General features: G+C 37.2%; 2 protein-coding genes across 3 annotated transcripts in view; both read right to left on the bottom strand.

The window, feature by feature from the left end:
• LOC149782868 (DNA topoisomerase I, mitochondrial-like) overlaps positions 1 to 22977 on the bottom strand; it is an 86104-nt gene that overhangs the window by 57386 nt on the left and 5741 nt on the right. The window lies entirely within an intron of this gene.
• Positions 10853 to 16559, bottom strand: LOC149782869 (uncharacterized). Of its 2 annotated transcripts, none has more exons than XM_089934939.1 (5): positions 15399 to 16559; positions 15090 to 15175; positions 14660 to 14808; positions 14377 to 14511; positions 10853 to 11602 (listed from the first exon to the last, which is right to left on the bottom strand). In XM_089934939.1, the coding sequence occupies exons 1-5, from the start codon at positions 15589 to 15591 to the stop codon at positions 11584 to 11586; spliced, it is 582 nt and encodes a 193-aa protein (XP_089791065.1). In that variant the 5' UTR covers positions 15592 to 16559; the 3' UTR covers positions 10853 to 11583. The 2 variants fall into 2 exon arrangements, with proteins under 2 accessions (XP_089791065.1, XP_089791064.1); XM_089934938.1 differs by having other exon boundaries at positions 10853 to 11743.

Consider the following 22977-nt stretch of genomic DNA (forward strand, 5'->3'; position numbering starts at 1 on the left):
TTCCTTTATTTTAACTTTATACTGTACAAAAATATCTTAATTCATATAAAGTCTAGCGTAAGACATAATTTGGTGAGAAAAAAATAATAATGATTACACCAAAAGCATAATGGTTGGCATGTATGTTAATATGTTAATTAGAATGGGCATGAAACTACCTGCAAGCTTCACTGGTACAGTTAACATTTGAAATCAATGCATGTACTCCAATTTTCATATGCCCAAAATTTCCCTTTTTTAATATTATATGTGTCACAACATTGCAGTTGATCCACTTCAAATATAAATTAAACAGGGTCCAATAGCGGTTTTGAAGGTAAGGTGTCATTAGTGTTCATCACTGCAGTCACTGAGACTGGATGGTCTATGTGACCAAACTTTTCTGCTGGACTCTCTGAGTGAATCCTGGTCAGAACCAAGTTGACATATTTGCAAAGAATTAATTGCCGCCCCATTTATTTTTTTAGTTGGTAAAACTCCTGCGACCAAAATTCTGAACTTATTTTCACTGGGCTTTGCTAATGGCTAACTCCTGCCTAAATAGACTTCAAAAACATGATTAACACTTGAACACAATTCTGACAATTTAAATGATCATGCTTTGCATTGCAGTAAAATCTGACTTCAAAGAAACGCTGCTGCTGTTCACAAACTTGTCAACAATTATGCTCCATGTAACGAAAATACAGTGAAGTGGTATTTTTTCTATTTTTGAAGATTTCAGAAAAACTGTTTTCTCGAAACATGACAGTGTCAGTTTTGGAAATATTACAAAATCATGTTTTAGCATCACACGCCATGTAAGTTTGACTAAAATCAGATATCCACTTCACGTAGAGCAGTGGTGATCTGATTTTAATCAGACTGCACCACATTATGGCAAGTATGTCAACACCTTGAAAATACATTTCCATATTTCATCAGCGTGAACAAATTTGATTATTTTGTTTCTGACAAGCCCAACAGTACCTCTCAGAATGCAGGATGGGCCCGATCTGAAATTAGATGGGACCTGGATGTCAGGCTACTGGACTTTTTGGGAGCACTGTAGTGAAATCAGAGACTGCATATTTAATATTTTACTTTATTGAGAGACACATACATTGGTAATGGTATATATAGTACACAGTATGTACATGTCTATAGTCCAGAAATATATGTACTCAACAACTGATCTCACTGCATCCATAGGTTGTTGTTCTGGGGTTTAATGCTGTTTTTCAGCACAGGGGCTCGTATTGTTGCTTACAATTGACCTGTCATAAATGTACTATATAATAACTACAAAGGAGGACACTTGACTCCTTGCTCGCACGACCTATTTAAGAATAAACGCTGATATTTCAAGCTATGCTTCACATAGCTTAATAAATTTGGCACCAATATTTAGTTCAGGCATTCGACTGTGTATCTTGATCAAAAGTTTGACTTACTATCATACCTTTAAGGAATGCCAGATGATTTTCCCACGCTACTGCCTGACATGGCCCTGATCATGCCTGCTTAATATGCAAGTAACATCCCGCTGAATTGAATACTGTCCTCTCAATGGTTAAAAGAAAATTACATCCTGTATTTATTTATAACTTATTTTCAGTTGGCCAATAAGAAGGTAGTATTCCATTCAGCGCATTGTTCTTGCATATTAAGCGGGCGTGATCATACAGGCCTGCTCAGTGCTGGAGTGGGGAGTACTTAGGGTCCCACCATCAACTCATATATCTGAACAAAAAGATATCTTTATAATAAATTTTCAGATGTTATACTTACAAGTGTCTAAATAATGGTAGATTACTACAGGCTTGATATACAAAACTGTACAAAGGTGTTTTTATACAAACAAAAAAAATACAAGTAGTGGGACCCATGGGGCAAAATTTGTGTATTACCAAAATTTGCAGTTTATATATTACATAGTAAGACAATGTTAATGTTCAAATGGCAGCGTATTTAATATGTAGGAACTTTTATTCAGATATTTCTTTTTAAAGGTAAAATAAAAACACAAGTAAACAAACTTATAAATCTCACACATTCAAAATTCAACTGTGACATGTAACATATTTATTTATGTCTTTTGATTCATTTTGTAGATAGCAGAAGAGGCCATCATGTATAGAGCAACCCCTGTTTGTGATGCTGGGACACAAACTACCTAATATGGCAGTGATATGGATGCCAATAAAAATAAAAATGAAACAATGATTCCAAAACAGTGGAGACTTCCTTAAAAAAATAAAAAAAGTTGCATCACCAATAGATTTTATTTTGATATTCTATCTAAAAGTAAAATGATTCATGAATATTTCAGGATAGCATGTTATTTAGGTCATCAGTTTTAAAACTTCTTGTGTTTACAAGTGTATTATCACTTAAAGAATATACAACTTTATTCTGAAATGATACATGTAGATCAACTTTACAAAATGTTCTAAAAACATGAATTAAAACTGTCTTCAATATAGACTAAATCAAAATAGAGAATCATGTCAATTACTTCATTACATTGTATCTTTTTGTCTGTCATACACACACACACACACATATATATATATATATATATATATATATATATATATATATATATATATATATATATATATATATATATATATGTACACTATGGATATAAATTTTCCATTGTTGAAGGCTGTAAGACAAAAGCAGCAATAAAAATGCAGTTCCATACCATTGTTTTGTATTTCCTTACACATGCCATATTATCAAGAACCTTATTTTCTTATGAATGTTCATAAAGATGAATAACTGACAGTAAACTATAATACATGAACCCACCACAAATAAAACAAGTCACTGTAATACATGGACCCACTATAAATAAAACAAGTCATTGTAATACATGGACCTACTATAAATAAAACAAATCATTTTAAAATTGTTCATTCAGTTTTTGTATAATTATGTTTTTGTTGTACCACTTTCTCAATTAATACAAGTTAACTTGAAAATGTGGAACACCAGTATAACCACAGACAATGTTTTGAATCCTACATTTTAATGTCAGCTGGCATAAGTCACATGGAGATTCTCATTTCAATATTATTATAATGAAAGTTTATTAATTTTGAACATAGATCTTTCCAAAATTCAATATCGGGCAATACTTTTTCTACAGTCATTCCTTTTGAGGACCAAATGACAATTAAGTTACAAAAGTCCACTTTACAAAGTGCAATCTGCATCTGTACCTGGTACGTTGAATTCCTACATTTCAGGGTAGTCTATCTATAATATTTGGCATAACATGCTGTCTGAATCTGAATTTGGTAATGTAGCAATGAAGCTGTTAACAAACTTTGTTTCATTAATTTCAATGTCACATTATGGATCATTATTTCTAAATCTATCTGTTTTTAATTTCTTGCTGCATGATGCTGAATGGCATGGTTGTGGCTCTTGTTTAGACTTTTTTCCAACATTACATGTACAAAGTTTGATGGGAGATGCATATAAGATAACATCTCACTCACTTTTTGTTCACACCATTTTCCGCCATCAACATGAATAACTATGTCTGTGTTGTTTGGTTCTATACACTCGAAACACCTAAAATAAAAATAAAATTGTTTTCAAGTATTAATGTACAATATAAATTTAAAACAAGAACAATAATAAATGTGTGCAGTAACAAAAAATTTAGCAAATGAGTAATGCATTTAGAATTTTACAAGATCTTAAAATGTTAGACATTTATTTATTTTGACAAACAAAAAATTCAGCTGGAAAACAACAAAACCTTTGGCTTTCCACCAGACTCATTATTCATAAGCAAATCTATGAAGCCACTAAGAAAAATGTCACAATTATAGTCCATGCAGCGAAATCAGCCCACTACACTACTAAGATCATGGAAAGTTCCAGCTGCAAAGAGCTCTTTGAGATTACTAACAAGCTAATGTCAAGGAACAAATCTATACCACTTCGAACTACCTTTTCTCTAGTCGACCTTCCGGACATGTTTGCAAATTTCTTCCATGACAAAGTACAAACCATTAGAGATAAGACTCGTCATCACCATACAGTTGGGATACAGAATTTGAGCGGCAACCGTTAGCAGCATTTCAACCTGTCTCTATGGATTTCGTACGAACAATCCTGATGAAGAGAGCACCAAAGTCATGTGAACTTTATCCAATTCCAACATCACTGCTGCTTGAGTGCTTAGATCCAATATTGCCTTGACTAATTGGTGTTGTTAATACCTCTCTCTCATCCGGGGAATTCTCATCATTTTTCAAAACTGCCATTGTAAAGCCTCTGCTGAAGAAACCAACACTAGACCATAACGATTTAAAGAACTACCGCCCAGTTTCTAATCTCCCATTCATATCAAAAATCTTAGAAAAGGTTGTCTATCCCAGCGTGTATCTCATCTAAATTCAAACAGTCTTTTTAGCAATGTACAGTACTGAAACTACTCTTCTAAAAGTAGTTAATGACATTCTCTCTGCGTTGGATAGCGGAAAGATTACAGTCCTCACCCTCCTTGATTTGTCTGCAGCATTTGACACAATAGACCATGATATATTACTTCACCATCTCCAGCATGTATTTGGCATTCATGATACAGCCTTACTGTGGTTCAAGTCCTACTTGGTCAACAGTACACAAATTGTATCTGCAAATGGAATACATTCCAGCCCAGTTGATCTATGTTGTGGTTTCCACAGGGGTCTGTTCTTGGACCTGTTTTCTTCATTCTGTACACTCAGTCGCTCTCAAGTGTCATAGATCATCATCCAGTGTCTCACCAATTGTAAGCTGATCACACCCAAATATACAAATCTAGCCACCAAACTGAAGTTGATGCTACCATCCAAAGTGTAGAGAGGTGCATTTCTGATGTGAAATCATGGATGACATGTAACAAGCTGCAGATGAATGATGATAAAACTGAGGCCATTCTGATCACAACACAAAGACTTTCTCATTCACATCCTTTACCTCAAACAATAAATATCAGCAACACCAACATTGAATTCCCACAATCAGTACAAAACCTAGGTGTTACTCTGGACAGTACTCTCACATTGCACCAACATGTCATGAACAAATGCAAGGCTGCATATCTTGAGCTGAGACTCATCAGCTCAATTCGCAAATATCTTTCATCTGATGCCACTAAAACACTTGTATGTTCATTAGTACTTTCAAGACTGGACTATTGTAACTCACTTCTGTCTGGTTCATCTCAATATCTACTCCAGAAACTTCAAAAAGTTCAAAACAGCTGCTCGGATCATACTTAGAGTACCATGATCAGAGCACACCTCCCCGTTGCTCTGTACCCTACACTGGCTATCCGTTCAATCCAGAACCAAGCACAAAATCTGTTCTCTGAGCTACATTTCACTGTTGGACTCTAGTCCAACATACCTATCCGACCTCACCCATGTGTACACACCAGCAAGATACTTATGCTCCTCTTCTGACAATCGTATACTCATTATTCCCACTATGAAAACAAAGCCATGTGGACAGCATTCTTTTGCATACCAGGGCCCAGCAACGCGGAATGAATTGCCCATTGAACTTAGACACAAAGACACAGTGATCACATTCAAGAGGGCTCTCAAAATTCACTTATTTCAACTGCAAGAACAACCTTAAAGACCTAATAATGTTTCCCACCTTAAATATTCTCAGCATGTTTTTTTTAATGTTTTCTAATTTCATGGTGTTTGTTTTTGTAATCATATCATTATATGTTTTTTATCTTACAGGTGTTGTGTAATATTGTAAAGCGCTTAGAGCTTCTAAAGATTAGGCGCTATACAAAGTAATCATTATTATTATTATTTATGAACATTCCAAAGAACTATGTGACCCCAGGAATATCAGAACTTGTTAATAATTAGTGTAATGTCATCTATGTGTGTAACAGGTTGGATAATTGTGTACACCCTTGTAATTATTGATGTCCTTGTTTGTTGTTAACTTACATGTACATATTTCTGTATATCTGTATATTTATGAACAATACTGTGATAAAATATTTTATGAAAATTACAAATATCTAATTGAGTAACCCCATAACATTAGTACAGTACCGCCACGTTGGCCAATTTTTCCAGTAGGGTAATTCTGCGATACGTCATTTCTGTAAACATTTGATCATGTGCTATTTTTGGGTCAAAAATCCATTTTGTATCCAGAAAGAAAAATCGTACATTAATTAAGAAAAGTGATATTCATAAACTGTACAAAAATATCCCACATTTAGACTCGAAATGCACATAAAAATGTGATTTCTAAATGGCAACATGAAGAACCACTCCATGACCTTCTTGAACCAAAACCCAAAAAAATCAATTTACTATGCATATTTTAGACTCATACAAATAAATACATTATATAAAAGATGGAAACGTGTACCTTAAAACAAAACTGTATTTTAATCCAAGTTTCCAATTTTGCAAGAAGTTGTCCCACATGTACAAAATCGTCTGCTACCCAACGTGTCTACTTGCCGATAGAACATAAATTCTCAACAAATTCCCTGGCATATAGTCTGTTTCTAAATTCTGTAGTAATTTTTCCTCATCAACAAGACGTTGTAAACACAATACATTCTATTCATTGTTGTTTCTCTTCCATGTAATAGCTTATTTTTCATACAATGTTGAACTTTACTTTTTACAAGATCGGTTTAGTCTGCTTAATATCTCTTGCCATTTATTGACATTTTTACGTTGAAGTTTGTAAAACTAGCTATAAACCCAACCTAATTACTCGACTGAACTGCTGACAGAAACAATCCAAAGTAATACATTTCATTTCTATAGCAAGATGGATAAACATTACATCTTTTCAAAGCTATGCGCAGAATAGGCCCTTATGTCCAAAATTAATATTATTTTGAACAGAATATTCTGGTGACAATTGCACATTTTCAAATGGTAAGCATTGCTGTATTTTATTTTTTCAATCGCTCGAATTCGGTATGCGTTTTGCTTCAATATTGGAAACGAAAACTTTAGGTGCACAGAAATGCCCGACAGCAGTGTAATTAATCGCAGATACTGCGAAACTTATCCACTGCGCGTTTCAATGTAATAGACGGACATGCTCAGATCCATTTCCAGTTTCTGGACAAGTCCATTTTCAGCAAAGGGGTGTGGACGACTACAGCTGTACATATATAAGTCGTCTGCTCCCGATATTTACAATGTCCAATCAAGCAAAGGAAAATAATGACAACAACAAATTTGCTTTTCAAGTGGATTTAACAAGAGATTTAATTTCTATGTTCATGTGTGCAATGGGATATAATTCCAAACTCGATGTAATGGTAATTTACGAAATTATCTGGCAGTTGCCGAACAGAATGAACTACGTTATTATGTCGTCTGATGGAATAAACTTGCCTATAGTGTATGCAATATGGCGCCATGTTAATATGGAAAGTCAGTTGAGCATGAAAGGTTGCAAGGGATGCCAGCATTAGTGCCATTCTGGTCACAGTTAGGTTAGAAATTATGAATCAGTGATTCAATTGACTTAGTTCTGTGCACTTTTTATCACACTAAACATTTTCATTATTGAAATCGGTAAGGGGGGGGGTACAAACAAATGGGGATGTATAGTTCGACTATAGCAAGCTTTCTCACATACCCACATTAGCCAAGCCCAAGACTTGAACCCATGCAGACAAAGTTGAGATGGCAGTGATCTGGAACAGTGAGCTCTTTAGACCACTCAGCCATTCTGGGTAGTAACATTCCTAAGAGCGAATCCATAATTCCACGATAAATATGCATAGAGAAGTATAATATTTAGTCATTATGTGTCTCAATTCAGTGTGAAGCACATGTAAGGTTCCATATGTCCATGTGTAAATCCCCCCAGTCATTAAGCGGTGTCTGTATAAATTTCATACTGCTTGTATTTGCTGCTATGAATCCAAATACAAAAAGAAAAAAATTATTATGACAAAGCCCTTTTTCAACTAGAAGCAATGCTAAGATGCAAATGAAGTATCTAATAGAAGTGTCCTTTTTTTATTTTTTTCAATACTATTAAATTTTAAGCTTTTTCCTGCAAGTAAACTGCACTTGTTTACCTCTGGACTTAATCTTGTCCAAGGCTTCAAGCTTTTCTTTAACAGTAAAAGCTTTCTGTACTGTTATACCCTGTAAATACCTGATAATTAACACATCCCCACCTGAACGACTACTGCAAGAATAATTGTCAATGCACAATGCAGTCATTATACCCAAGTCCAAATTTTAAGGGTCATTTCTTTAAGTCTTTTGGCCCAACTTAAGGGTTGGCAGGTCTGCATTACAACTTAACTGGGAGTATTCACTGAATACTGATGCTCCATACACAACTGTCGTCATTGGTGCAAAAAGACAGTACTATATTGTGATCTGTTATTGCTATAAGGCCAAGAAGAAAAAAAGCTTATCCTATTGCACTGGTTTTAAAATTAGGGTAGGCTGGGTTTTTCTTCTTATTTTAAACCGTGGGGCTAAAAAATGCTAGGGTCGGCAGTGCAAAACAGGGATGGTTAGTCAACCAGAAACATATATTTGTTTGGCTTGATGAAGGTCAGCATTATCCAGCGTGTAGCAATTGTTATGCCGGTATATCTGGTTTAAGTCAACAGCGTCAACTTTTCCATGTTTACAGCATGGCATTTCTCGTTCACTGCACCATCGTAATATATATCTTGCTCATGAAGTGAGCTATTTCATGCAACTAGGTATTACCATATTAGTTATATGTACTTTTATGATTGAAATGTCCCAGCTTTAATTCACAGATATGTACACTTATTTCGGCAGACGTGATTTGAACGTTCATTCATGCGAAGCACATGTTGTGTATTACCGCTACGATGTGTTGTCGACGGCTGTTGGAAGAAACGTATTTTGAACTGATTTGACATTTTGATCACACGGCTTGGCTACTTACATCTTAAATGTATGATGCTTTGTGCAGTTGCATTTTATTTATATCATTCGTGTGAAAATCTATAGAATTAATTCTTTAGGATTATGGACGTTTCGCCCCATGGACGTTTCGGCCCAGGACATTTCGCCCCACTTCAATGGACATTTCGCCCCATTTCAATGTACATTTCGCCCCACATGGTATATGGACGTTTCGCCCCATGGACGTTTCGGCCCAGGACATTTCGCCCCACATCAATGGAAATATCGGATATTATAGAAATTCACAAGCATTACAAGTAGTAAGGTGGGACGGTCTAGGGACTAGGGGAGTTCCATGTTAAAAAGGCAATATCCACTCTGGGGACTACGTAAATTTAACATGGGAAGCAATATCCACTCTGGGGACTATATAAATGTAACATGGGAAAAAAAGGCATCCACACTGGGGACAAGGGAATTTAACATGGAAGAAAAGAAATATCCATTCTAGGGACAAAGGCAATTGAAACATGGGAGAAAAAAAAATCCATTCTAGGGACAAAGGCAATTGAACATGGGATTCTTTATTTTTTTAAAAATTAAAAAAAATAAAAAATAAAAAAGGGGTAGGCAATTGAAAGTCAGTCTCTTTTCGAGAGACGTGGGTGGCCCTGAAAAGGGCCTTTGGATCTATGTTAATATGCCCTTAACATAAAGGGCATCTGCGGCATCTTCTTGTCCTCAAGCTGCGTCTTAGTGTAGGGCCATAAATCAGAGTCCTCTTGAGGCAACCTTGTCTTTCCACATAGACTCTTCGTATCCACAGACTGGTGTCTGACTTGTGGACAAGTGTCCACTTGGATCGGACATACATTAGCATGTCCGTCCTAAACATCACTGAAGACACAAGGGTGGATGATTCGACTGTGGTCCACATCTTGAGGCGCTGAGAACAGGTGAATCAATGCAGTGAACTGCGCTTATTTATAGGTAGAGGAAGGATTGAAACGGATTGAGTTCATTGACCAATCCAAACACGCGTTACAAAATTCAGTCAGTCCGCATCCAATCCGAAGAGAACAGTCTGTGACGTCACGTGGTCTATATAGATTCGCTAGCGCCTGTGTGCAGTCAATCTATGCGACAGTGATTCAACATGACGGAAACTCTTTTTGGAGTGCTTATCCGTCCCACCTTACTACTATTACACCATCGTCTTCATTTTACTTTAGGGGCCTACCGTTAAGATTTAATTTCATGCCCCATAATCCCATCACTCTCCTCCATTTCAGTTACATTCAGCTTGCCGTTATATCAGACAATATTTTCCTATTTCTTTTTCATTTATGTAATAAGACTGATCAGAAAATTAATATATCGTTTACAGTGATCATTTTCTATACGGCAGTACTTTTATTTTCGCTGTTACATACACAAACTAATGAAAACCACTTTTACCGTTTGTAGGAAATTGGCGTATCGCCACTTATCAATTATGCTGTTCGTTTACCCAATCAGCGAGCGTAAATTAGACACAACTTTGTAATTCTAACAGTCAATATCAAGATCGTATATATCGAGTTAGGTTTATTCCTTTCGCGAAACATAAAAACTACGATGATTAAAGACTTGTGGTCGCCCGCAAAATAGCTTTTTTTTAAATGTTGAACTTTACTCATTTTTTTCAAGCTCGGGTTAATTGGCTTTTTATCTCCTGCCATTTATTGGCATTGTTACTTTGAATTTTGTAAAACTAGCTATAAATAGGGTCCTAATTACTCGACTGAACTGCTGACAGAAACAATCCAAATTAATGTATTTCATTTCTATAGCCCGATCGTTATACATTACATCTTTTCAAAGCTGTGCACAGAATAGCCCGACATATCGCGAGCAAGGAAAACAAGGGGGACGAGGAATGTTAATTGTAATTAACAATAAAGAGATATAAAAATGGTTTCAGAGATTTATATTTTTGAAATATGAAGCATGTATTTGCATTTTTAAATCAACACACATCACTAATCAAAATTACATCTCATGACAAGGTATTGGTGTCAAATTATGATGTGCAAAAGTATACTTCTAAACAGTAACTATGATTTTATTTTTTTTTTTAAAATGCATGCAAGTAAAACATCAGCTACTACAATACGAAATTGAAATACAAATATACATATTATCTCTACTGAAGTATAATGTTTGTAACATATAGACAACGCAAAAGGCACGTGTATATAAAATATGTCCAGTTTTGAAAAGCAATACTCCGTCCAGCTTTACTGTTGCTATGTCTAACACGGGCCATACAATTTGGCACAGCATTTAAGCAAGGTGTTCGTGCTGATTTGGTGGTTTCCATACTTCTCCCATAACTTGATAAGGCGACCCTGAACCTTTGTTGTCTGTTTCTTTTGATGTCGTCTTATCTTCCCCTCTTGCAATAGACGAACTACAGATCCACTTTCTCTGGCTTCCTTTTAAAGTACAGTTTATGAGGAGATAGAAAGGCAAATTTCCCTTTCTTGCTCTCCTGTTCATACGAGTATGCCACCCTTCCACATCATTATTGGTTCGGAGGCTTCTGTCATAAGCTGACCAGGATTCAACAGTCCATATGTCATTGTGAATCCAGGTGTCTTCCACATATCGTAGGAATGACTGCACATTCACTGCATCTGGATCAATTCTTCGTTGTAATTCTGCAAATGACAAAACTATATCCAGCACTAGATATTAATTTCCTTTTTCCTCGAGTGGATCCTGTGGCTACTACTTCAAAGGTTATACGATCCTCAGAATCCACTGGCACTTCTCCATAAACAGTTTCATTCCTAACTGACCTAAAGAAAGGAGAAAAATCGTGATTATCAAAAAACGAATATTTTACATGAACAAAAAATATGCATCAGTAAAATAACACATGTTTACAAGATACCTAACAAGATTGAGTAAAAGATGATCATTCTTTGATTACACTGGTCAACAGTGAAATCATTACTGACTTGAAAAGGCCCTAATCTGTAGTATTTTGGTGTGCCGAACACGAATATAACCGTGAAAAATTTGTATTGGCTCTCGTTTTGAAGATATTCATATACCTCATTTTCTATGTTTCACTGTGTAAATTTCTCCAGTAGGACTGCAGCAACATCCGGAATAATGATGTAACATTGCATAATACCATCATGCTCACATCATCCACAGTTGATTGCATCATTTTCTGATGCAATGCAATACTAATGCCATGCGGCTGCTGAAGTAAGTTGACGTCAGCAGTGTACTATACATGTGTAGGCCTATTATACTAATGCCAGGCGGCTGCTGAAGCTGACGTAAGCAGTGTACTATATAAAGCCCAATCAGATAGGTTCAGCATTTAAAATATTTTAGACGTTGTGCGAGACAGTTCAAGCTACTGTTACATAAAACTTATTATTTTATCCATTTACGTACAATAAAAAACAGTAATGCCTCGAAAGTGTGTTAATACCGCGGACAATTTTTGCTGTATTTGTGGGGAAGTGACATTTGCCAACCAGAAGAAAAGTATCAATTCTCAAGTGAAGAAGGCATATCATCTTTACTTCGGATGCAAGGTTGGTGACCAAGACAAGCCTTGGGCTCCGCATATATGCTGTGCTACATGTACAACACAGCTTTCACAGTGGTTGAATTGCAAAAGGTCATCAATGCCGTTTGCAGTCCCAATGGTGTGGAGAGAGCCAAGCAACCACCTAAATGACTGTTACTTCTGCTTGGTTCCTCCTCTTTCCGGCGGAATAACGAAGCGAAAGAAGTCGAGAATAGTCTACCCAAACATTCCGTCTGCATTGAGACCAGTTCCACATGGTGAGGGACTTCCTATTCCAGAACCTCCAGCAGAATATTCTCTTGATTCATCTGACGAAGACAAAGGTGAGTCGACCTGTTCTTCTCCTGGTCCATCAGCATGCAGTGATCCAGATTTTCACTGTGGTGCATCATCAACCCCACACAGAATAACACAGGAAGAACTAAATTACCTGATTCGTGATTTGGACTTATCAAAGAACAAGGCAGAATTGCTAGGATCAAGACTCCAACAATGGAATCTTCTAGAAGAAGATGTCACAATTACTGCATATCGAAAGCGCCACCAGCAATTGGAGCCTTTCTTCAGAAAGGAAAGTAATCTGATATTCTGTTCCGATATTGAGGGCCTCATGAATGCTTTAAAAATCACTCATGACCCACAAGAATGGAGACTATTTGTGGACTCTTCGAAACTGAGTCTCAAGGCTGTGCTTTTGCACAATGGAAACATTCTTCCATCTATTCCAGTAGCGTATGCTGTCCACATGAAAGAGACATACGATAACTTAAGGCAGCTACTGAATTCCATTGAGTATAACAAGTACAGCTGGCACCTCTGTGGTGATTTGAAGGTAGTTGCCCTTTTAATGGGACTGCAGCAAGGATATACAAAATACATGTGTTTCTTATGCGAGTGGGATAGCCGAGCAAGGGAAATGCACTACATGAGGAAGGAATGGACTCACAGGCAGAATGTAGCCATTGGAGAGAAGAATATCCAACACCCAGCTCTGGTTGAGGCTCAGAAAATCTTGCTACCACCCCTTCACATCAAACTAGGTTTGATGAAGAACTTCGTGAAAGCCATTGACCGGACTTTGCCAGCATTCCGATACCTGCATGAAAAATTCCCTCGACTCAGCGAAGCAAAGATTAAAGAGGGAGTTTTTGTGGGTCCTCAGATTCGAGAGCTTTTCAAAGATGACCGGTTCAACAACTTGCTGGAAGGTGACGCGAAACAAGCATGGAATGCTTTTCGCCTAGTTTCTACAAACTTCCTCGGAAATGTTAGGGCAGAAAACTATAAGGAACTAGTAGAAGACATGTTGATGAAGTATAAGAAACTTGGCTGCAATATGTCTCTAAAGATTCACTTCCTTCATTCCCATTTGGATTTCTTTCCTAGCAACTGTGGTATTGTTAGTGATGAACACGGCGAACGTTTTCATCAAGATATCGCAACAATGGAACAAAAATACCAGGGAAAATGGTCCACTACAATGCTGGCTGACTACTGCTGGACACTCCTCAGAGATGCTCCCGAACAGCTGTACAAGAGACAGGCGAAGAAATCTAAGATGTAGTCAATGACTTGATTTTTTATAGGTAGGCTATTACAGTTGACCTTTTACTATTGGAATGCATTTCGTTATGTAAACATTAATTTCTTGCAGATTACAAAAAAACTAGAGCCAATTTTGCAATTTGACTGTCATATTCGTGTTCAGCACATAAAAATTGATAAGAATTGACTAATTTTATTTCAGTAACATGACTTTTGTAAGAATTTGTTGTCCAGTGTTAGAAGATAGACTATATAATGATTTATGTACATTAATATTACTGAAATAAATTGTTGCGATTTTCTGTGCTTTCTTGTCCGCTTCGATTTTTAACTTACGCTTCTTCTTCTTCTGGTGTCAAAGATCTGTGTGGGCGCTCAACGTCAAATAAAATGATATCGGCTGCAAGTGTTGATGCAGCATCATTGTTGACCATAAACTCGTTCACTTGTTGACTTCTATCCAGCCTGTAACTAGAAATATGTCTGAACTTGTCAGAAAATGTTGAAAACATACAAGCAAATATATAGAAAACCAAGTTTAACTATACCGAATATGGTATTTACACATAAAGACGTATGCAAGCACCCGTACGATTCTAATAAATAAAATAACATTCACCTTGTCGAAATATCATCTTCATTGATAGAAATCGACGTCGAATTTCTCGTGCTCTCCATCTGCCCCCGTGCTGTACCAGTATACATTTCAAATCTGTCTGATGTATTTGGTATGCCGCTTAAGTCCATTTCAACATCGTAGCCATCTGCCTGTAAACAGTATTAATATTAAAACATTATAAAAGTGCACATAAGAACGCTTACTAGAATGGAACGTCGTGTAGCCCAAGAAAAACAACGAAATATTTGATACAAGAAAAATTATTTTTACTAATCTTCCAGCATTTGTGATATGGAGAAAGTAGGCAGCGATCCACGTTTTGTTCGCAATTTGTATTTAACCGTAGCTTAAGTACATCGAATGCGAATGGGAACAAGTTACTGTAGCATGTCTTTATTCTTAAAATAGTTTGTTTGTAATGAAATCTTACCTCAGGTTTAGAACTGCACAGGTCGCACACAAACTGAAAAGATATCTTTTTACGTCTAAGGAGACCATACTTGTAGCTTGATAAACCTGTAAATAGAAACCATTTCTCAGTATCATTTAGTTAATTCTATCGACGTCTTATGATAACATTTATTTTGAAAGACATTGGATATACTGAAACAAGAACAATAACATGCGAGAAAAGGTCACTAGATACATAAAATTATTATAAAAAATGTATTTATTTTGTTAAGCCAGTTCAATTACGGAATGATCGTAATATGATGTAGAAATAAATAAATAAACTTACCAGTATTTCCACATGCTCTGTGTTGCCATAGGCCGCAAATATCGCAATCTATGGCTTGCTGACGACGGGTAACTGGTTTTCTGCAGTAAATGCACGAAGACATTATTCGATCTATTGATTTACGTGATATTAAAACAACTAGTACCAAGAAAAGCAAAGACTGCAATTTATAGAGCCACTGATAAAATTCCATGCAAACACGTGCACGAGCTTCTATACCAAACGATCTGTCGGACAATGCACTTGAAGAATCATAATTTTTATCCTAAAACTCAGATTTTGATATACTAAGATCAAACGTTGTTTATTTATATGTCATTGTTTTTGTTATTAGTGAACGCCATAACATCTGTGCTAAATTGTGATTTCCTTTTCATAAAAGCTTACACGACTTACTCAAAACCCTGGCTGCAGCTTAATTACCTTGATACCACATTTAGTAGATTATTTAAATATGAAGATCAAAGAAGTTACCTGGCTGTAATTAAGTCCTATTAACACTTGCTGGGAGCAATAGTGAACGCCAGAACATTTTTTTCTTTATGGCACCAGACAGATGCACCCCTACTTATAAAAAAATAAAGTTGTTTTATATGTGTATGTTTTCCCCAAAGGTATGTCGTTTGTTTACCTTATAAAAGATTTTTGAACGAAAAATTTCAAAATTTTGTACGGGTATTTATGTATTTCCCTAGTGTAATCTATAGGGTTGTTCATCCTAGTCCAGTTTTTGTCACCTTACTCGAAATCCCTCCCCATAATTTCAAGTTGACCTTGGCTAGAGGAAGGGACAGCCACTAAATCAAATTATCGATGTTTTATTATTATATTTTCTTATTGGATACAATCCATCCAATGATAATTTGTCATTGTTTTATTATTTTAAATTTAATTTGGGATTTTTATTTTAAATTTAATTTGGAATTTGGGCGAATAAACGGTGTATTATATTTAAACGACAAATAAACCATATTGTTTTGTATGATTGATGATGTGTGTCGTTTCTCGCATTACCATTATACTGAGACAGACTGTACTCGAGTGAGGGTTCGCACTTTATTTAAATGTACTTCTCCCGACTGGAGCAGGCCGTCTCTTTAACTATTTAGAATAATGCCAAAGAAATCAGATCACAAGGGACACTTAATTATATTTTTGATCATTTTAAAGTAAAATGAAGAACGTAGTGTAATGCTGATGAATTTCTATAAATGTCCGATATTTCCATTAATGTGGGGCGAAATGTCCTGGGCCGAAACGTCGATGGGGCGAAACGTCCAGATACCAATTCTTTAGCGCGGCCCATGTTGTTGGGTTTTCATGTTTATACGATTACGTCACTTTCAGCATAGGATATTTGATGCTTGATTTTGATTGGTCAGTAAATCTTTCTTGCCTGATGATCGCAAGTGCTAAATTTTGATTGGTCAATAATAATAGTATAAAAGGAGGTCAGCGTTCAAGAACTTCTGTAAATTGCAATACACACTCTAGGGAACAATTCTTCGACAGAGCATGCCAATTAATCGACGATATCACCACAGCACATCAATTAGTCGAGCTCATGTGGATACCGTCGCACATTGGAATCTCTGGCAACGAAACAGCAGACAAAGTTGCACAAGCCAAACTAGGAGATCAAAACTCTATCAAGCTTAACTATAGCTCTACAGAAGCACAAAGCTTCGCACAAACATATATAGACCAAACATGGCAAGATTTTTGGAACTCCTCCACAAAAGGTAAAAAGCACTATGAAACCCAAAAAAACCGTAGATAGGAACAGACAGCTACCTAAGGATACATATTTAGAGCAGAAAACCATATACAGGATAATAACTGGAAAAACTAAACTAGCAATCAGTTTTGGAAGGTTTATGTGACCCAAACCAGCAACCATTAACTGCTTTAACTGCCACACCACCGAAGATCTACGCCACGTGTTCAATATATGCCCAAAATATCAACCCGCTCGGAAAATATTTATTAAAAACCAAAAAGAGATTGGATCACCACACACATACCCAGAGTCCATGGACTCTAATAAAAATAAACAATCAGCATATAAAAATATAAATCAATTCATAGACTCAGCAGGACTTAAGAACAAAATATAATTACTATCCCCACAAAACCAAAAGACCCAGTAACTAGCTAAATAAATTTAGAAGCCACCACATAAAAACCCATAACATATTATTCAATTTTATAAAAATATTAATAAATAATTCGCTTACGAAGCACCTATAAAAAAAACTAAGGAAACCGCAAAATCGGATGTCCTAGATGTCCTTAATAAATAAATAAATAAATAAATAAATAAATAAATAACTTAAAGAGGCAATATCTAAAAACTTATAAATAACATAACGTAGGAAGCACACCCTAAAAACCTTGACTAGTAATACCATAATAACCTTGAAAATCTCTCTTCATACATGAGTTCTACTAAGAACCTCTATAAACAGCATAGAACACAACACCCCCTTTTAGAACATTTTGAAGAAGAAGAAAAAAATCTCAAAAAAAAATCGCAAGAAACACCAGGCAAATGCAACAAGAAACCTGCGATGTAAAGCAAGCAGGACCGTTCCCGAGCTCTCCTCCCCACTAATGACAGCCAACCATTCAATTGTAAGGGACCTTTATGGACCCACAGATTGAGGCCAAACTATCAGGGTTCCTTGAATCCATAAAAGCCTGGGGGAGGTGGCACCATTCCCTTCCCCAGGAACAACTAGCAGGCTGCGGTGCAGTCAGAAAAAAGTGGCACATGCGCACGCCACTGTAATTAAACTCAACAACAACAACGAACTTTGTCACTTTCCAGTCTTTGTCCAAGGCGCTAAATACAAAAATGGCTCAACCAACCCTAAAATCAGATGTGGCTATGGTAAAACACATTTTAAAGCTGTTTAACTAATTCCATTGCATAAAATAACACTAGCAGAGTTAATTTGTGACTTAGTAAAATGACGTGTTTTGAACTTATTTACTTTGTCATTTAAGTAGAAGGTGAATAACCTACATCTGCATATCGCAGCTCTATTTATATTCAGTGCGCCTATAATTTATTATTCTAAATTCACAAACATTAATTTGATAATTTATTCCTTTTACAGAATTTACACTTTTGGTGTGAAATTCAATAACTAGAACTTTGTCGTCTGCTTGTGAGCAAACCATTGTACCAAGATGGGTATAAATCATAAAGGCAGTGAACCAGATATGTTTGGTGCACTCTTGCATCCAGACCTGAAACTGTGAACCAGAACCATATGTTTTGGGTGCATCTGCACCCAGACCTTAGATACATTGAACACCAAAGACTATGGTGCACCAGCAATGGTAAGCGTTGAACCCAGATTAGGTTCTTGTATTTCTGTTATCACTCCCCCCTTACGAACGAATAAAGAATAAATTAAAACGTATTGAACACCAATAGCTTGCATGACTCGGTACTAACCATGTTAACAGTGCATATAAGAAATAACAAGATACACGTGAGTATTTTAGTCTTTATTGCTAATTAATTGCTTGACACACTGCATTCTCGTGCACTTGCATGCTTCAGCTCTGTATTTAGAAGTACTTTCAGTAAGAAAAGCATATGTAATTACTTGCTGATTCCTGTTAGTCATAACCTATGTCAACAAGCTTTATGAACAAATGTGTGTTCTACTAACAGATTCAGCTTACACTAACATTACTTTAGATCGTAATATATTGCATTTCATAATGTTAGTCACGCTATAATTTCACAATCATTTCCCATAAGTCACTTGAGCTGCTTGGCTCATCTTTTCTGTCATTAAATAATATTACTTCATTTGACGCCTCTGTTCATTAACTGCACCCTTAGAATAAGATCGTTCCCATAGAATATGATAGTATATCCTCAAGTGAACCAAAAGCTGATGACAAGACGGACCATTTCTGAATCCGTCGCCCGTCCATGATGGGCGACGCGACACAATGTATTAATCGCACACCCTACCATTTGTTTGTACCCCCACCACCAATTTTAATACCAAAGTGCACAAGGATATGAAAAAGACACAAAACATAGTAATTTCACGCATTAATTTATAAATTCTAACGTGATTGCCATAGGAGGGTCCCTGACACTATCAACGTTGTAACAGTGGCCACAGTAGATAGCAGATTGGCATTATTTGCATAAAACTGAAAACCTAATGATGACTTTTCACTCCATTATGTAATACTGCATAGTATTAGCCAAGGTGCCCCCAGAAAGATTTTAAGTAAAATAACTGGAATATAACGCTGACCTGTTTCTGTTTCTTCTTTCTTTACAAAGTCCATGTATCACATATATTATACATCAAAACAAATCGCAGGAAATTAATTTAACTTGAAACAAGATTTTCCATATATTGAAGAGTTACAACATCACTAAACAGCTGAAAAATAGGTTAAAAAACACAGCTGAACCTAATTTTTCTGCTTTAGTTGCAAATAGAAAATTAAATCTTATAGTCTGTTTGTAACACAATTTGGTTCACTGCTTATGATGTACTGCAAGGAAACAGACATGGCACATATGGATACTGCACACACAGCTACCAGTTGCACAATGAACTTTCTCTGAAAACTGTGTTTACTTCTCGTTCTTAGTCCAGGTAGGCGTGCATGAGTATGTTGTTGCTGACAAGACAGCACAAGAATCTCTCTGGAACCACCATTATCCCTCAGAGTTAACTGTTTTCTTCTGCAATCAGATCTCTTCCAAGTTCCACGATACAGTTAGCATGTATCAGGCCCTGCTTATCTGCCTGGTTGATGCCAGCTTGTGGATCAAGTAAGCAGACTCAATAGCAATATATGATGAACCAAACAACGTAACAGGTGTATTTTTTGCTTGGTCATCCAGCAGCATATTGCTTTCTCAACTGGTCATGAATACATTCATATGCTTGTTATGCAAATGGACAGCCTTTGCCTGGGTGACATTGACCTTATCTCTACTCACCTGTCACAGATCAAATCATCATCAATATTAAGAAGATCAATTCGAGTTGGTACCTTCAACAGAAAAATAAATATATCATTGATAGTTTGCATTTATATTTGTTGACATTTGATTTTGTACTGAAGGTTTCTAGTAGAGAAGAATAGGAATATGTGAAACAAACACAAATCATCGTTTGCATCATTCTTTCTCATTTATCTGTATTATTTTGAATAGAGCTTTCTAGGACTAAATTCATACAGGTATAATCTTGCTATGACACCGATTAGTTAAATAAATTTAATACATACATTTCAAGTGGGGTGTTTGGGGTCTCAGGGAGAGGTAGTACCTCTGATGGTTGGAACATGTCGTGCCTTCCCAAGGGAAGTTCATCCACCTTGGTCCTCCCCTGATTTCCAACTCTCACCTGTGGCTCCTAGTAGCTGTTTGAATGCGACAGCGGCCACACCCTGGGAAACAGCTTCGACTGGCGGGCTAAAACCTGATGAGGGTAACCGGTAGGTCTTGAACCTTCCAGTGATTTTAGGGACATGATCAACCCAGCATATGAAGACTGCTCCGGCTGACTGGGCGGATGAGATCAATCACAAGATCTAACGGCCAGGAAGGCGGTTCAGCAATGCACTGTGGTGTGCAGAGAGCACGTCGGAGCACAAAAGAAGACCTATTCATCCACTGCAGCCAAAGAAGTTGCCAGCCGTAATGAGCTATTGTGCTCCAGTACAACAGTTCCTTCACCATAATTTCCTTCACGTGAAGGTTTTTCTTGTGCAACGCTCTTCACTCAAACCACTGCATCCTCTTTCTTTCCTACTCTGCGTATCTTCCAAGTCCAATAGCGATGGGGGAGGGAGAAAACGACAGGTAGATGTTACTACTGGCAGTCATAGTTACAAACCTACACAGAGGCGGTTGGCGGACAAGTGGTCGTTTTTCTTTGAACCAGGAGAGCAAAGAAGTCTGGCAGCATCCCAGGCAACTAAGCAGCCCTGTTTAGGTAAGCACTGCTCACCCTAGTAAGGGAAGGGACTAGAAAAGGTGTCCTAAATATTGCCTCTCCTATAAACTAACTGGCCGGCTAGCTGCAGTTGGCAGTTAACCCTCAATGCGGTCGACACCTTAAGCATAAAAAAAACCAAACTCATTTTCGGCACATGGAACGTACGCACAATCATGGACAAAGAAGATACACCCAGTCCTCAGAGAATAATATCCCTCATAACCAGAGAACTGGGCCGATACAAGACTGACATTGCCACTCTTTGAGAGACACATCTAGTCGATGTAGGATCTGTCTGCGAACCCGAGGGTGGCTACACCTTCTTCTGGAAGGGGGAAACAGAAGATGAACAAAGAATCTATAGAGTCGGTTTTACCATTCGTACTGCACTTTTGTGTCAATTCCCAGTGGTTCCTATGCATGTGAACGAACGCTTGATGAAACTCCCCCTCCCCCTCTAAGTCCTTGTATATCACCATCATCAGTTTGTATGCCCCCATGTTGACCAGCAGCGAAGAAGACAAGGAGGCCTTCTATGAAAGTCTCAATGCCCTTGCAAAAGCTACACCAGCTTATGACAAATTTGTCATACTTGGCAATTTTAACACCAGAGTGGGCCACAACTACGATAACTGGAATGGAGTACTGGGACAGCATGGAATCTGAAAAATGAACACCAATGGACTGCTTCTACTGTCGATGTGTGCAGAGAATAATCTGACTATCTCAAGCACACTCTTCCAACAGAAGAACAAGTATAAAGCGAATTGGATGCATCCCAGATCCAAACAATGGCATCTGATCGGCTATATCATCGTCCATAACAGAGATGTCCGCGATGTATGGATAACAAGAGCCTTGAGGGGAGCCGAGTGCTGGAAGGACAACCGATTAGTCAGGGCTATAATTAATCTCAACATTGTGCCGCCGCAGCGCAAAAAGATGAAGCTTATCCAAACAAAGTTCAACACTGCAAGGCTGAACCATCCGCAGGTGAGAGAGCAATATCAAGCTCATATTGAAAACCTACTGACTGCACACGGACCTCTGGTGACCCAACCTCAAAGTGGAACCAGCTAAAGTATATGTTGAGCGAGTCTGCGAAGGTCATCCTAGGACCCAAAAGAAAAGTGCACCAAGACTGGTTTGATGAAAATAATGAAGTGATAAGCATCGTCCTTCAACAAAAGCAAGAGGCCTATATAGAATGACAGAACGACGTTGACTCAGTCTCAAAATGTGATCGATTCAAACACCTGCAGAGCAAAGCCCAAAGAGAACTCCGCATTATGCAAAATGGCTGTTGGGATCGCAAAGCAGATAAAGTCCAGCATTACGCAGACACTAACAACTCAAAAGAGTTTTTCAGGTCCCTGAAAGATGTCTACAGACCGTCGAAAGCCTGCAGCACCCTGCTAATCTCTTCTGACGGGACCACTCTGCTCAAGGACAAAGAGAGTATCAACGAAAGATGAAAGGAATACTTCTCCAACCTACTGAACATGACCTCCACCATAGACTCTGCAGCTTTAGACGCAATTTTCCCGAAGCCAACTATCTTGGACCTGGACTTGCCCCCTACC

The sequence above is a fragment of the Sinohyriopsis cumingii genome, chromosome 15 (assembly GCF_028554795.1).
Source record: "Sinohyriopsis cumingii isolate HCF-2022 chromosome 15, ASM2855479v2, whole genome shotgun sequence".
Lineage (NCBI taxonomy): Eukaryota > Metazoa > Mollusca > Bivalvia > Unionida > Unionidae > Sinohyriopsis > Sinohyriopsis cumingii.